This window comes from Porites lutea, chromosome 9, assembly GCF_958299795.1.
Source record: "Porites lutea chromosome 9, jaPorLute2.1, whole genome shotgun sequence".
NCBI classification, from domain to species: Eukaryota; Metazoa; Cnidaria; class Anthozoa; order Scleractinia; family Poritidae; genus Porites; species Porites lutea.
The window spans coordinates 19,865,342-19,882,548 of record NC_133209.1 but is presented as its reverse complement, the minus strand read 5'-3'; the positions used below and the strand labels follow the sequence as shown (position 1 = coordinate 19,882,548).

The following is a 17,207-nucleotide window of genomic DNA, read 5'->3' as shown; positions in this document are numbered from 1 at the left end:
TCTTCTGAGTTAACCTTCTTTTAAGTAATGCTTTGTCGCTGAACTCAGTCAAACCCATATCCATATTGGGTATAAGCCGCTGTTGCCAAAGTTGTTCTACGCTAGACTCAGTAAGATCTTGAGTTTTTTCAACTCGCTAAGTCATGAAATTCAAAACAGTGAAAGTTTCGGTTTGTTTGGCCAAAAACGTCACACAATTATACTCTTTGTTGAGCGACATAATTTTTCTTTTTCTTTTCTTTTGTAACAATTCACCTTTCATTAAGTACCCTTGATTCACATGGCCGTGCACCCTTTACTCTAAGGAATCCTATATAGTTCATTCTCCGGCTTCTACATAGGATTCCTTGCATTACCATTTTGACTGGCATTTGCAACATAAATCATTGAAAGTAGTGTCTGACATCTTTGATAAACTCCAAATTTATTGTGTATTGTAAATGTATTTCATGTGGTTAATGGCAAAATGAATGGATGAACCAACGAACGAATGAATGAATGAATCAGTCGTGATCTGAAAAAAAAAATTTTAGAATCGCCAGATTCTTGAACATTTTTTCCCAAAACTATTTCCAACCTGATTGTTGTCATAAATACAGTAATTGCAATTTCTTTTTGAGATTGTTCCAGGTTCAATTTCTGGTAATTTTGAAACTTTAAACAATTTATTGTTGTCGTTAGCTATGCAGTGGTCATTTGAAAAAAAGGTTTATCCCCCCTACCTCCTTTCGGGTTAGTAAGAATTCTTGACCTCATTGGACCTTCCATTTTTGGAAGATTCCTTGTAAAAACATATTATTCTTTTAGGCTATATTTGTAATTGGTTTATATTTATCTTTTTTTTTAAAGAGTATTAGATGTTATCGTTAATCGAATTTTGCAGGTCAAAGCACCATAATGAAGCAACGCAACAGAAACACGTATCTTATATGTTGCAAATTGTACCAAAAATCAAACAAAACAAAACAAAAAAAGGTAAAAATGGTCAGAAGCTGAGAGGAAAAGTGACTTTCCATTACATTTCCGGTATTTCCCATTGTTTTTAGTATTGTTATCTGGAAAAGAAAAATTGGAGAGAGGAAAGGTGTGATAGAGAACAAAAAGCAATGAGACCGACATAGATCCTTGAGATACTCCTATCCATAACGTACATTCCGCATCGACGATTGGCTACCATCAACTTTAGCAACCCGTCTACGCCCATATAGATATTACACGTAAAGCGGGCCAAACTTTTGTCTTCGGAACCAAATTGAATCCTCAAACTTGGCTTTAAAGTGCTTTATAAGAGCGTTAATAGAACAATACATTCAGTTTTGTCTTTCTGGTCATTATAAATGAATTCAAAATTAACTCACCTCGATAATATGCTTGCTACTGTTGACCCTCTGTTTGTGCTTCCAGAGGAGAAGTACTGTCAGATGATTCGTAAGGTTGTTAAAGAGTGACTTCCTTTCGTTGGAGGTTTTCTGTGAGCGCCAGTTTAAGTAAAATGATCCATTACTGACGAGTGATAGGAACCTCGGACTAATAAAAAAAGACTTATGAAAGGCCTGAATTCTTTGACTAGATCGACGATAACAGTGTTGACTCTACGCTAAAAAGATAAGTCAGAGACGACTTGTGGAAAACTAATTGAAATAAACCAATTAATTGTGATCTTCACTGGATTCGAGGATAGCTCAGTGACAAGCTGTTACTTTACGGGCACAAATCAAATGATGGCTAAAACCTCGTGCAGAGTTTTAAATTTAGATGTTCAACTTGTTACATCTTGTGGCTTTGAAGGTAAGTAAGGTGAGCTCCATGAAGGACTATCAAAGAGTTCAGCGCCATTATACAACTTGCATTTTCAAACGTTTACAACTAAGGAACTCTGCAGTCAATCTCAGCAGCAGCCAGGGGACATACAAAATTAGCAAGATAAGCCTGTATTGTAAAGATCTTAAGGCAAAGAGGTTTAACACTGATGACAAGTATAGGACCTTGACACTGAAAGGGACTAATCCAGGACAGGATAGGTGACCATACCATCTTGTAGGATGAAAAAAAGTAGATAAAAATTAAAATAATAAAATAAAAAAAAAAGAAGAGAAAGGATAAAGTAGTGATCCTACCTACATGTATTTTCTTCTATAAATAAAGCTAAATGCTAGAACTTGACACAGCCATTATGGCATAGTGTGTTCTAGGGAGTATTACTCAACAGTGTCGTTGTACCGGAAAAGAAATACGTTCTAAGCAGGATGATGAGCCTAGTTTATAATTCAATAATAAGCACGTACTGTTAACAGAGGTAAGCATTGTAAGTATGTAGTAAGTAAGTCCTCTAAATATTTTTAATACCCCATTCGAATGATTAACTGTTCCATTACGGAAATAGAGCTGGTTAGAAGTACAACTGTGGAAGGTTTTCACGTCGGTTTTCATTCTCAGTCTTCCCTCTCAAACACACAGACAAAACTGTGTTAAGTCTCGAAAGAGTTATAAACCCGAATGCCTCTAGTCTATTGACTCCCAAGGCATAAATCTAACTTACCAATGAACTTATCGATACTAACAGAACAAAAGAGCAAGGTATAATCAAATACAGCAATAAAAATCAAAGATCCCTTTTTGAAGGGAGGCACTTTTAAGAGATCGATTGGCGTTGATTGTTCACCCAGCAAAAACACTTAAACTAACTAAAACACAAGACCACAATTTATCGTTCATTTACATATGTTTCATCCGCTTAGTTGGACTGGATCCAGTATCGTGATGTTCTCCCAAGGTGTCACCACCAACACATTTACAACTCAGCAATTTTGCTTTTAAGCTGATTATCGCATATCGTCCAGAACGACAACACTTTTAAAATTTAATTTCAAAATAGTTTTATTTGTTCAGAAAATCCTACTCTCTTCTTGAAGGTTTACGAGACTGATGCGGAAATTATGAGCTGCGAAGATCGTTACAGAGAAGTCGTGTGGGGTATAAGGTGGGAAACAGACGGAGATGGCCCCTGATCCGGCTTTTGGTGTCTAATCTAACACCTTTCCGCTCAAAATTAGTTTGCGTGTTTTTAGCATACTTTTTAATATGCTAATTAGGGCCGTCATTAAGTGTTTGGCCTTCTTCCTGCTTGGAGATCGCCCAAACCCAAGTGAACACTATTTTTTTTGCTCTTTCATGATAAACTTATAAACTTTTAATGAAAAGGTTGCACGTACAGAAAATTCTTGACAGCCAGTTCCCAGTGAAATGAAACGAAGTGAAATTAAATAAACTAAACTAAACTAAATAAAATAAAATAAAGTAAAATAAAATGATATGAACAAAAAAAGAAAAAAAAACATAACAAAATATAAATAAGAATGGAAATCTAACTAACTTTGGGTTGAGCTAAATTAACTTAAGCTCGTCTGTTGGGTCAGACGTTGAACTTAGGACGCGTCGAACCAATCAAGAAATTTTCCCCGTCTGAAGCAGACAGATAGAACGTGTTGGACGATCTCATTCAGATGAACTTAACTGAGCCAGACGTCGAAATTTTCATGAACTTAACACACTAAGTTTGGTTCGTCTCAAGAAAAGTTCGACGTTTGGCCAGTTAAGGCCTAATCAAACTACTGATATGGAAAGTTGATCCCGACCTGCGGCTGGACTAATCGAGCCTAATAATGAACAGGAAAATAAATAATTAAACAATAATGAACAAATAAAAACATAATAATTATAATATAATAATAATTAAGCAACCGTGCCACTCAGATTCAAGGTTATATTTTGGACTAAAGCATATTGATAGATTCTGGATTATGGAGGATACAAATGTCAGTTGTCACTTAAACTAGGGGTCATTTGCCAGTTAATTGGCCGTTAATGATTAGCTATGTAGTTAAATTAATGAAAATATATTAAATTTAAATTTGGTTTAAAAGTCAACCCACAAGATCAGAGGACATTAGTTAATGATAATCACGCGCCAGTTAACTACAGTTGTTATAAAATCACCAATCACGGCCAAAAACGTTAAGAAAGGTAATTCACGACTTCGATCAGTTTTGTATCAGCCAACTACAAGTATCACTTGTCTGTTAAGAAATCTAAGATCATCTAAGGGAGTGTTTGAGTTGCCAGAAAGGTGCCAGTTTAAATTTTGGCCATGTGTCAGTTAAACATACCCACCCAGACCCTACAGAGACACTAGCTGCATTGGAAGCACGGTTTCCCTTTTGATCATGCAACTACTGATTCTTTGAAGCCTTTCTCTGGCTAAGGGTAAATTTACCGCCAAGAAGCCTTCATGACATCGCTACTACTATACAGATCTACAGCAGACACATATCAACTTGATAAACATGTCGCGTCTTTCAACACGACGTTGTTGCACTACCGGACGAGTGTGTTCCTCTATGAGCCTTTCCTCTCACCGACTACTAGATTAATTTTGCCTCGCCTTCCTTCATCCAAAGTGTTGATGTTAATAAGCGGCTGCTTTTGTAGGCAGAGTCTATAAAGAGACTGGAGGTGTGTGATAAGATCAAACTCGATTCAAACAAAACTGAACTTTTGATAATTGGCAAGTAAGTCACTGTAATTTAGCTTGAGAAACTGATTTACACTGCTAATTGGAAGATCTCTTGGCTTCCTATCAACCATTCTTATGACAAACAAGGAGAGTGATTTGATCTGCACTCAACCATGTAGGGAATCAGGAAATATTTTTTTACTGGTAAAGCACAATGCATTCATGACTAGAAAATGTGGCTTTTATGTAAAAGTTTGTTGTACGGTCCTTCAGATACGAACAATGCTAAAAGGCACAGAGTTTCACATTGCCGCATTCAAGCTTATAATGCAGTACGTCCTACAAGGTCAGGTCTTGTATACGAGCCTACACACATTCGTTACCTATCGGTCAAGATTTGTTTTCGGTTTTGAGACCGTTTTATTGTAAACGTTTATTTGTATGCATGAATTAGGCCTTGTAGTTAAGAATTGGAGGGTATAATTTTCGATGCTATAGAGCAACTTTCCTGGTTAATGCCAGTGCTATCTACAAAGTTTTAGTATCAAAAAATTATGATTGTACCTCTGTTCATAAAGTCGCCTGAATGATTCCGGAGTTTTGGGGAGGAAGCTCGAAATACCTGATCTGGGGATGGAGAGCGGGTTTGTGCGATCGCTCTAACCAGTAAAGTTGTTTCATTTGTTTGTTTCTTATTCCACTTATTTTCGGAAACTATTTTGCGCATCCGAGACTGAGTTCATTCCAAATGTGCACATTATATACATATACATGTACTGAATTATTGTGATATTATACTATAACCATAAATAGCCAAGGGGCTTGGTGCATACTAACCATCTTTGTTTAAATATGTTGGGAATTTCGTTTTTGCTTAGAATTCCCAAGGTATATATAATAGCGTCAGCTTTTTTTATTGATCTACTCATTGGTGTGTGTCGGCGCAAATTTCGGGGAATTTTTTCGTTTTCACCTGAGTACATATTTGTCCAAAATAGGTTAGGAGAGAGGTTGTTTGGCAAAACAAATTTAGTACGTCTTGGTTCAATTTCTCACACTAACAAATTTAAGACTTTTTATAGTCACGTTGCTTTCCCAAAAACATAGGATAACCGCTGTTAGATGAGTTGAGACATAATAACTCCATAATACATAATAGCTACTGAAAAACATCCATTTCAATAGTCACAGACAACTTACATCGTGCATTTAATTTGTTAGAAATGAGAATGCCACCTCAAGACGAAACCATGCACCACTTCAAGTTCTCTTCAGCTTTCTTGAGAATACGGAAGTCAAATCGAATTTTTCTTACACTATTATTCATTTAGCTTATTACATTTCCAACGTTCGAAACAAGTTGCATTTTCGTTTTAATATCTGCTAGAATTAGTTGATTTCATTAGCACATATATAAATTGACTCAGTGATCCATCAATGGGGGCGAATTGTTCTTATTCTTAAATATTTTTGTCACGAAGTTGCACAATTATTTACGGTAACAGGATTCCAATTGTCTGTTTTTGTTCTTTTCAAGTCTAACTACCGGCTCGGAAACTTTTAAAATTAACTTAGGGCAAAAATACATTTGCGTGAAATTTTCCAAATCCCATCCGTCGTTTTAAGAGGTAGTTAAATTCTTGGCACAACCGTGAGATAAATCCTCTTACCAAATGGATAAAACTAATAGTTTTCTATAGGTAAAAACGCTAGATTCGTAGTCACGAGAACTTATTTACTTGATGAAAGTTGTTAATAATATGTTTGTAGCTGTTTTGTCTGAGTATTTCATTCTTTCACTCAAGAAAAAACGTTAGGTTTCATAAAATTATATATGTGTAAGCTTACCGTCGTTCATTTCCAGTAGTGAAAGAAAAAAAATATGATGGAAAAAATCTCACACATTATTTTTTTGAAAGTTACTGAAACTAACAAATACACATATTACCATTCAAAAATGGTGCCGAGAAAATTTTATTTTAATGGAAACACCTTAGAACTCCCACATACTGTACAAAAAAAAAAAGATTTTCCTGAAAAGCATAATTAACAGCCCGAAGGGGAAATAGCGACTGTTAAGTGCAGCGAAATGAAAAACTGCCTTATGTTACAAGAAATCGTTGCCCACGGAAACTAAAGCTCTAGACTATGAGTTTTAAAACCGCCGTGTGGACAATGAACAGTGTTCAACAATAAAGAGTCGGTCAGTCGTCCTATCGTTAATGTCACTAATTTTCAGGACTAGTTCCATGTTTGGTAGAGGGTATCGAAGTAATCAATTTGTTCAACATCATAAGCAGCGCACGGTGCGGCACGGCGGACGCTTTTGTTTTTCTTTGTTTGTTTGTTTTCCTGTACTTTTACATAGGCACGCCCATGCACAGACTCGAAAGTTAGTGCCACTTTGCACTGAGTTATAAACGGATACATAATATGAGAAAGTAATCAGTCTAGCCCTTCATGTGGTGGATAGTCGTTAAGACATTAAGCTCAGACTGATCAGATCGAGCCACATAACTCAAAAGGTTCTGACTCCGCTGAGAGCAAAACGACTAACGCTAATTTTCAAGAAACAACAGGAGTTCAAGACAATTGCCATAAGACCGACTTTAAATTGAAATCCAGTTTAATCCGGGCGAGCCACCTGCTGCGTGCTATGTCCCTTATTTAGAAAAGTTCAGAATCAGTTGTCACGATAATTTACAAAAACGTGTCCTTTATCTAACGCCAAATTAACTAAAGGAAGATTGTTTCGCGTTCAAAATACGAGGCGCAACAGAGTGTTTTGAGACCTGAGAAACATAAAATACGAGTTTTGTATTGAACCGCTTCTCACATGGGGTGATTTGCTTGGCATTTTCACATTAATCTGTGGTGGGCGGCGAATGCTTCTTAAATATTCAAGCAGAATAATCATTACTTAAATCAACAAGTAAAGCGAGTCATTACCACAGACATAGTAAGATAAGCTAAAAACAACAATATCTTAGAAATATAATATTCTAAAGCTCAATTAACATATCATAGAGGGGGGAGGGGGAGGGGAGGAGTACTCCAAGAAAAAAGAAAATGCCGTGAAGAGTGACTGGGATGTACATTGTAGGTTTTTGTATAACTACTTAAATGGCCCGGCGCACAAAAGATGAGCCCTTTGAGCAAAAGGTTAATGCTTCAACTTGTTGGAGTTTCAAAGAGATGCGCGAAACGGCTAAGCTATTTCAAAAGCCCTCATATCAAATAAAATAATTCGGATCAAATACAAAAACAAACAAATTATAAACAAAACCAAACAATGAAAGTATGTGTAAAGGAACGTGGGTAAAACACACTTCAGACGATGTAGATCGCAAATTATAGCAACCAAATGTTTTTTGACTTTCTTTTTCATTTTTTTATACTTTGTGACATTATTCAATGGCAAATCAATGGATATACATATCGGCCGTGAAGACACGAATAGCTGATTCCCCTGAATTTAGATTTAAATGCTAATTTTTGAAATAAACTACGCTGAAAATGTTTGTTTGAAATTAATGTAATCATGGAGGAAGCCATTTTCTGCCATCACTTTCTGACCCTCCTTCCCCCGTTGGTTTCATGGCCCAATAATCTACACTTAGCAAATTATATATTACATGTCGCTGTTGTTTTGCATCATTCCTGGTGCACTGATCTTCAAAGTTCGATCAATAAAACAGCCGTATACTAACACCCTCCTTAGTGGAAAATGTAGGACGCAGAGTGGTGATAATAACATACCTTTTAATCCAAACCCACTGTGATCTTTTAATTCCAATAAATGATTTTTTCATTCAGGGGGATGTACGTCGATTGCAGGTTCTCTACCATATACACAAGGATCAGAACATACTGAAATGTTACTTTAAATTATGAATTCAAAGCAGCCAGTAATTTCACATGATATAAATGAAAAATAATCAGTTGAAGACATTTGAAACATCCAAGTTAGTGATTTTCTAAACAGTTAGAAAGATTATATTTCTTAAAAAAAAAAGTAAATAAATAAAAAATATCCGTTCCAGCTACAAAAAGTCTTTAATCTAACTGAAGAATTATCTTGATCCTTAACTTGCAGGGTTATGAGGCTCGGAGGTAAAGGTAACCAGCTGACAAACCATAATCCACAGGAAACCAAGCGCGGCGACTATCTAATGCCATGCCAGTTTTGATAAATACAGTCCCTCAGAAAATATAATTCGCCACTTTATTCTTGTTTTGTTTCTTTATTTTTTCTATCATTTTTCCTGCCGTAAGGATCTGTTTCCTGTTTTAAATTGAAAATTTGGTACTCAAGATTTTACTGATCCAGGTCTACTAAAGATCTAGTGGACCCTCACTGGTTCGTCGTTGTGGTTTTGTCTTCCCAAGTGTTAAAGTTATACTCATCAGAAAGAATTGGCAGACAAAATCGGACCTCCTGGGGCAGTATGATCTAGCAAATATCAATCAATCCATTGAACTTTTTGTCGTATCTTGCTGCATTTATTACAAGTTATGGTATTGTACAGAGTTCGTAATTTGCGGGTCTGTGGTTATAACGGCCATAGCGAGGAGGGAATGTATGATGCAAAAGAACTAGACTCTTTTTTAAAAGTTTGCACTTTTGGGCGTGTTCCAGATAGGGATGAAGAGGAAGTGCCAATGTTATTTCAACAAACAGTAAACAACTCATAAAATTTAAAACAAAAACAAATAAAGACAAGATTTAAATAGCTATAAAAGAGGAGGAAATGTTTCATGCATAGGAAAGTGACCATAGTTTACATTTTTGGGCGTATTCCAGATAAGGATTGGGAGGAAATGCCAGTGTTATTTTAACCAACAGCTATACAAATCAAACCGTTTCAAGAAAAACAAACAAATTAAGCGCACTGCGTTAACTATGTTTAGTTTTATGCACTTCAAGTCGTTAAAGTATTACTAATTGTCAACCACTGTTTATATAATTGAGTTCAGGATACAACTACAACCAAATCGTACTTTTGATAGTTTCCAACTTAAGTATTCATTCAGTATTGCCATGATCGTTAAGGCACGGCTGACGCCCTTCTGAGTCAGAAAAGTCAAAAGCAAGTTACAGGAGGCTGTTAATTTGAAAATATAAAGGATACAAATATTCACTCAAATTAACAAATGTTGATTAGCAGTTGAAAATCGGCATCGACGTCGTCTTGATTCAGTAGGTGTAAGCACCTTAATCCTCGCTCGATGAAAGTGGACGACTCCATGCCGGACATGTGCCGACTCCATGTCCCCGATGATTTTTTTGGAAAACCGACTAGAAATAACTAATTAACCGGGGGGTTGATTAATGAATGACGCTACGGAAAAAAAAAAGAATGAAACAAAGGGTAAACTTCTTAAGAGGTTAAAATGTATGCTTATTTTCTATTCTGCTGGCGAAAACGAGAAGTATCTTTTTGGCGAGATTTCAGCTAACATTGTTGCAGCTCTTAAACAAAATGTATAGATTTTCTAAGTAGGGGAACACACATGGATTGGATTTTGTTCTTGTAGCGGGCTAATCTGTCTGGAAGACATGGTGAGTTCACCAGGCCTAAATTGAAAAAACTGAAGAGAATTAAAGGATTGGGTATAAGTTAAAACGTATTTGAGCTAGACTTATTCATTAGAAATCCAAAATATAACTCTGACAAACAAAATGTCTAGATTATTCCAAGTAGGGGGAACATACATGGATTGGATTTTGTTCTCTTAACGGACTAATCTGTCCGGGAAGACGTCGTGAGGTCAACAGCCTTAAATTGAAAAAAGAAACTGAAATGAATGGATTGGGTAAGTTAAAACGTATTTGAGCTATTCAGTAGCAATCCAAAATGGTCGGTTCCTGCAAGTAGAGGTAGATAGTTCTCTTTTATAAGAAACTGAAGGATAAATTATGAAATGACGAACCTCAACACTGTTATAATAAACGGATCGCTTAGAGATTTTGTTAGTAAGAACTTTTGTAAAATACCATGGCCATTTGTAACGGGTTAATTATCTTTCATGAGGTTTCAAGTTGCTTTTTTTTCCCATAAAACTTTCGCAAAGAAATTTTGATGTCGTCAGTTGTCTTTCTTCTCTAAGTCACTTTCATTTTATTGCAATCTATAGCTTTATTAAGACTCTAACAAAACAAAAGGATAGGGATACATGGTACAAAAGAAAAACCGGAAATTCGCTCAGAAGCCGAGACATTATGATTTTGATCGATAGTTTTTTACTGATTCGAAATACTTAAAAAACTTTCAGTTCAGTTTTTCACTATCATTTTTTGATTGTTATGTCTTATGTCTGTTATCGACTGGTGTCGACTTTTTATAAATAACAATATACTTTTAACTTTAACTTTTTTAACAATAGTTCGTCGGCTTAGCCTGGAACTGATCCAGTATCGTGGTTTTGTAACGCTCTGAGGAGGTTTTGCCAACACATTCACACCTCAGAGTACTGTCGCTTTGAAGCCGATTATCACTCATTCTCCAAAATAAAAACAACCTTAAAAAGGGATTTCAAAATAGCCATACTTGTGGAGAAAATCTACTCTCCTCTTAAAGGTTTATACATACTGATGCGGAAATCACGGGCTGTTCATATCGTCACAGTAGAGACCTGTGGGGTATAAAATTAGGTAACAGACTGAGTTGGCCTCTGATCCGGATTTAAGTGTCTAATCTATACCAACTCCTTTCCGATTAAAATTTGCTCGCGTGTCTTAAGCATATATTTTGCTATAAAAATAAAAGGAGTTTATCCTTCTTACTGATTGGATACTCAACGAGACAAAAACTAGATTTGTTGTCTTTTAATAAACAGTGAAGAAAATTTAAAAAAATATTGCTGGTTGATTACTCCACTAATACATTTGAATAAAGAAAATAATGAAATTAAATGAAATCTTTCTGACGCCCCCAGAAAACTTCTAGAAAGACCTTTATGACAGTTTTCTGATGAAACCTTACGGTCAGGCTGTAGTTGCTAGATATTTGTATTTGAATCTCATTAAGGTAGTACAAGAGGATAAAACTTTAAAAATTGCCATGCCTCACTTTTCAATAATTTGAAAGTTTAGACATAGTTTAAAAAATTTCCAAAGGCTGGGGATCTGTAATGCTTTGGCTTCTGAGAATTCTAAGAAGTGGGACGTCAAATCTCATCGTCAGTGGCGCCATTTTGAGACGCCATATTGGAGTCGCACACGTAAGCATGCGTAGTGTAGACAATAATATTTTCATTTGCGCGACTTCGCGATGTGCTTCTGCGACACAGAAAAAGCATCAAATAATCTATAACTGTACACATACATACAGTGAATTTCCACCAGCTCTAAATATATTTTATGATGCGGTTTACTTTAGAATTTTTAGTTTGCAACAGCCTGTTAAATATAAAGTAGGACAAAGAATAGTTCTGCGAAAGGGATCTCACCGTTTGGCAATGTTATTAACTGCAAGCATTATCAGGCCTCATCAGAATTGCTCGTTTCCTACAAACGGAAATAATTTGGTCTGGGTGCTGTTTTGTATTCGCAACTACGACAGACGGACTGCACTTAGGTTTTGCAGCTTGTCAGTTACTCGGACTAGTCCGGCGATCTTTTGACTGAATTTCTTCAATGAAAAAAAAAAAAAATTGTTTTCAAGACTTACAATGTAACACTTCGAACTTCTAACTCTAATCCCTTCTTACAAAAGGTGGGTCCATTAGGCTACGCCTGCCATATTTTGATTCTTTATCTTGAATTTGCATTACGTTGAGAAGGCTAAAATTAAGTGCAAACGATAAAAAATAGTCCAATTGCAAGTTATCTGCGCATAGGGAAGTTAACACAAGAAAATTAAGGGTCTTGCGGTTCAACATGTTGTTAAGCTTATAAAGCAAAATTTTTGGTTAATAAAACTGTAAGAAAGGTGCTTTCTATGCGTGATAATGTGAAATTTTTGGTATTTTACTAGTGGCTTTACAAAAGCTTGATTGATAGTTTAGAATATGAAACGAAAACTAATTAAAAGTAAGTTGCTTACTTGCAAAAATGACAACCAATAATTGGCATCAGATCTACTTAAGAATAAGACACAAAAATAAATTGGAATTGATTTTCGGTAACAATATGAAACGATTAATTGTCAATTTTCCTCAACTGAAGGAAAAAGGGACACTAGAAAACTAAGTCAAATCCAAGCTTCTTCAGTAGAGCTTTTTGAGGACAACGATTGTAAAATATAAATATAATTGGCGGTAACACTCTTTATTCCTGTTTACATAAGAAAAAAATGACAAAAACGAACCTTGTTACTTACCGGACAAACATTATGTGCTTTGTTTTTACTGTAGAAGGAGAAAAAGGAAAAAAGACCTCACAAATTCAAAGGAACACACGTGAACGTTTTTCCGAACAAAAAATAAAGCTACAAAATGAAAAGTTCGCTCATGTTTTCAAACAAGGCTTCCGATCATACACAGAGAAACCCAAAAAAGGAAACTTAATAAGACGAGAAAAAAAAAACCTTTTCCACCATTTACTGAATCATTTTAATAAAAAAAATTCAGTTTAACCTTTCATAATGAGACTGTAGCCTAATTGTACTCTGGGAAGAAAAACAATATACACGAGACAGCAGGAAAGAACTTTCTAGCAACGTTTGAAAACTGACAAGGCTTATTTAAATCTGTTAACTAATGTCACACGTAACAACAATTGGCTCCTTTTTGATGTGTACAGTCTAGCTTAAGAATAAATCTCTAAAAGTGATTCATCTTTGCAACTGCAGGGTGTTGTGTTAAGTCGGTTACCTTGGTAATGGAGTAAGGAAAGTTTTCTCGATGCAGTCTTTGGCTATTTTATCATTTTTATTCCTGAAGGCTGCCAACTGCTTCGGTACGACACGAGACCATGTACACAAAGGTGCAATTTTACAAACGATCTATGGACTTGACTGGTTGAGCTGTCTGGTAGCTTGTAGTCACAAAGGACGCTGCTCCTCTTACAACTACAAGGGAACAACAGAACGCGAAGAAGGGAACAGCATTTGCCAACTCTTCGATAGCCTGGATTTTGACAAGTGTAATTCAGCAGAAACCAGTAACTTCCTAGTATACGCGCCTGGTTTTATATTTCATCAAATTCAAGCAAATGTCAAGGTACGAAAAATAGAAATACCAAAGCTCTTCATGGTCATTACGCCCCGAACGCGAAAGCAGCGCACATAGTTATTTTGAAGTATCGTTGACAAACCATTTAAGACCGTGGTTTGAAAATTTTCATTTTCCTATTTTAAATTGTTACTTATTATAACAATAACACTGAGTCAGTTATCAATCAGCATTAAATTAAACTGAGACGACAAGGAAATTACGAACTTCACAATTAAACAGTACGTTGCCCTAATTATCTGAGTCCGTGTTGATGGGGAAATTAAATCCGTCGCATTTTGTTGTGATTTCAGGATTTTCATTATAAAGATAAGTGGCGACAGAAAGGAATAAAGAGAGGTAATACTTGTAATAATTTGTAGTTTACTGTGTCCAAATTGTATTTTATTAAGGACCGAAGCAAATTTTTGGCTCAAAAGGAGCAGGCAAAGCAAATAATAATAATAACAATAATAATAATAATAATAATAATAATAATAATAATAATAATAATAATAGTAATAATAATAATAATAATAATAATAATAATAATATCATGGCGGACAAATTGCACCTTAGTTTTGGGGCAAGATTTCACCGTTAATTTATAATTTCACATGTGAAAAATTGCCATGGCAACATCAATGAAGATGTCAGGCATTTAAAGACGCTTTAGAGAACCTAAACGCACGATCGAAAGAGCACACGAAGAAAGACTGACAGGTATTTTCAGAAACTTGTGAACTTGAGCCAAAATTTATGCTCTACCATGCATGGAATTCTTGGTACGATAAACAAGTAAAAGAACACGATTGTAACCGTAATTTGTTATTGATACTAGGTGATCAAATGGTAAACTCGTGAAATTAAGGAATAATTTCACTTGCGTTTTTTCCAAATTTTGATAATTTGGACAAAACAGGCGTGAAATTATTCCTTAATTTTCACTCGTCACAATTTGATTACACATACCATTAATACTAATAGTAATGATAAAGATAATGATAAGGCATAATGATGATGGATTCATGAGTCAATAAAAAACAATAAATTAATTAATTGAAGTAAATTCAATCATTCTGATCATTTTAAGGTTTATTAGTCTTTAATCTACGGCAAGTATAGCAGAATGTTGCCCTTGCATACAAATGTACCAGATAATAGTGCATTTGTTTATGCGCTCTTCCGCCGGACTGTTAGAGGCGCAAAGTATGCACATTCCTTTTTTGTGCATGTTGCCTACATGTACATGCGTCACCCGAGGTAGAGGTGTCTATTTTTGGTTGCTGACGATTAAGAGGGTCTGTGATATCAAATGAGAGAAAGCAATTGAGAGATAACAGATCATCGATCTCTACTGATGGGCTGCTGATATGAAACGAAATTAACACTTTCGTATTGTCTACAAGAGTACATATGGGTCCGACACGAAGGTGTTCAGTGATCGATGGTTGGTGAAGATTTAGAACGTCTGTGACATCAAATGGGACAACGTAACTGAGAGATACCATCTTTCAATCGAGGCTGTGATTATAACACAGATACAAAATTTTATCTCTTTTGTTAACCTTTCATCAATTATCTGGTTTCTGCAGATTGCTATGAGGTGCTCTTGGCGGGACAAAAGGAAAGTGGAATCTATACCATCTCACCAGATGGTCAACAAGAATTTGATGTTTATTGTGATCAGAGGACTCAGGGAGGTGGATGGACCGTCTTCCAAAAGAGATTTGATGGCACAGTCGACTTTTTCAAAGACTGGAAGAGCTACACGGATGGATTTGGTAACTTGGGGAATGAATTCTGGCTTGGATTTAACAAAATTTTTCGCCTAACGTCTGGTATCAGGAATGTCTTACGTATAGACCTGGGCGATTTTAAGAACGCATCATCATTTGCAGAGTATGACTCGTTCAAGGTGCTGGATGAAGACCATAGTTATGAACTCCAGCTGGGAAACTTTACAGGTACAAAATGATTTCCCCTCTTAGATTGAGGGGGAGGAGAGCGAAAAGCAAAAAATACGGTCACTTCTCACTAAACTTTCACTTCTGGCTTTGACTGCAGGGTAGGCGAAAACCCAGGTTCGATTGCCCAGGGCAAGTAAATTTTGATCTTAGGCAACTAAAAATAGAAGATTGATGGAAGTGGATAAGTGAAATTTGCCTCAGTAAACCTGTGAGTGAGTATGTCTGAAAGTGTCTGCTTAAGCCAGCCTGGCTTCTCTGATTTTTTACGAAGGCAATGATGAGCATGCCCAGATGTCCCGGTTATTACAAAGGGACCACCCAAAATTGGGTAAAACAGGAAGAGTGTTTTAATTTATGAACAACATTACATAATTTTAACAACTTTATTTTTCAGTAGAATGCAGTATACCATTCCGCTACATAATGCCCATGTATGCGTCAACTGGGTTAAAGCACTAAAAATTGCAACTGCAAAGTACTGGGTGAAGGACTACACTTCTTGAGCCCCAGGATTGAATTCCCACAAGATCTCATTCTCTTTTTTCCCCAATAAAGGCACAATGACATATTTTATAGTGTATTAAGCAAGAGGGAAAAGGCCAGTTTGCAGGATGGAAATGTGTGATAAAAGAACAGCTGAGGCAGAGGGACTTTCAGCAGAGCATACCTTCCCTGTATTTATTAATTAATTTATATTTATTTATTATTTTTCATTTATTTATACATTCATTTATTCCGATATTTAAGGTACCTCTGGAGACTCGCTGACTTGGCATAACCGTTTCCCTTTCTCAACCAAGGATCGAAATCATGGAGACTGCCACGAGGACAATTGCGCTGTTTTCTACCACGGAGCATGGTGGTACGTCGATTCCTCCTTGCGATCAAACCTTAATGGACGGTACTATCCACAAGAAACCTCAGCGTCAGATGCCATTATCTGGGAGAAGTGGAGAGGCTCAAACACAACTTTGAAAAGAACAGAAATGAAACTTAGACCATATGTTTAACTGCTCCCCTCCCCCCCCCCCCCCCGCAAAAAAAGTAAATAAACAACAACAGCAATAGCGATAATGAGGAATGCACGCACCTAATATTACACACTTTGCCTATAATAATTTTTAATGATAGGGCTGAAAATTTACCACAATAAAAAAATTACAAAAGTGGACTTGACTGTTGTTTTCTTGAATCAGCTAAGGATAAGTTGATCATCTCTTTTTAACTAACACACGCATTTCCAGAAACGTTTACCTCCGCCACGTCAATTGTATCGCGCACTTGGGAATTTTCCAGTGCTATGCCGTTTACGGTGCCGCCACGCAAGTCTCCTTTAGAGGCAAGATCACCCCGCTCGAACAACAGCAGTGGATCGAATGGAAGATCGCAGAGCCAGTGGGGAAACCATGGAAACTCAAAATACTGCGGCGCGACTGACCGTTCTACGTAGTATAATATTTTTTTTACGACCAGTTATAGCCTGATAAGCATTTTATAATTAGTAAACAAGAAGCTTGAATCAGTACGCGATCAATGCATACTTTTTCAAAGAAACAGCTAGAACACGA

At 36.2% G+C, this 17,207-nt stretch overlaps 1 protein-coding gene across 1 annotated transcript; it reads left to right on the top strand.

Moving 5' to 3' along the window:
- The first annotated feature begins 13,134 nt into the window (after nt 1-13,134).
- Nucleotides 13,135-16,659, top strand: LOC140948102 (fibrinogen-like protein A). Its single transcript, XM_073397328.1, has 4 exons — nt 13,135-13,678; nt 13,984-14,029; nt 15,265-15,636; nt 16,387-16,659. Exons 1-4 carry the CDS (start codon nt 13,361-13,363, stop codon nt 16,647-16,649), a joined length of 999 nt encoding a protein of 332 aa, XP_073253429.1. The 5' UTR covers nt 13,135-13,360; the 3' UTR covers nt 16,650-16,659.
- The last annotated feature ends 548 nt before the right edge of the window (nt 16,660-17,207 follow it).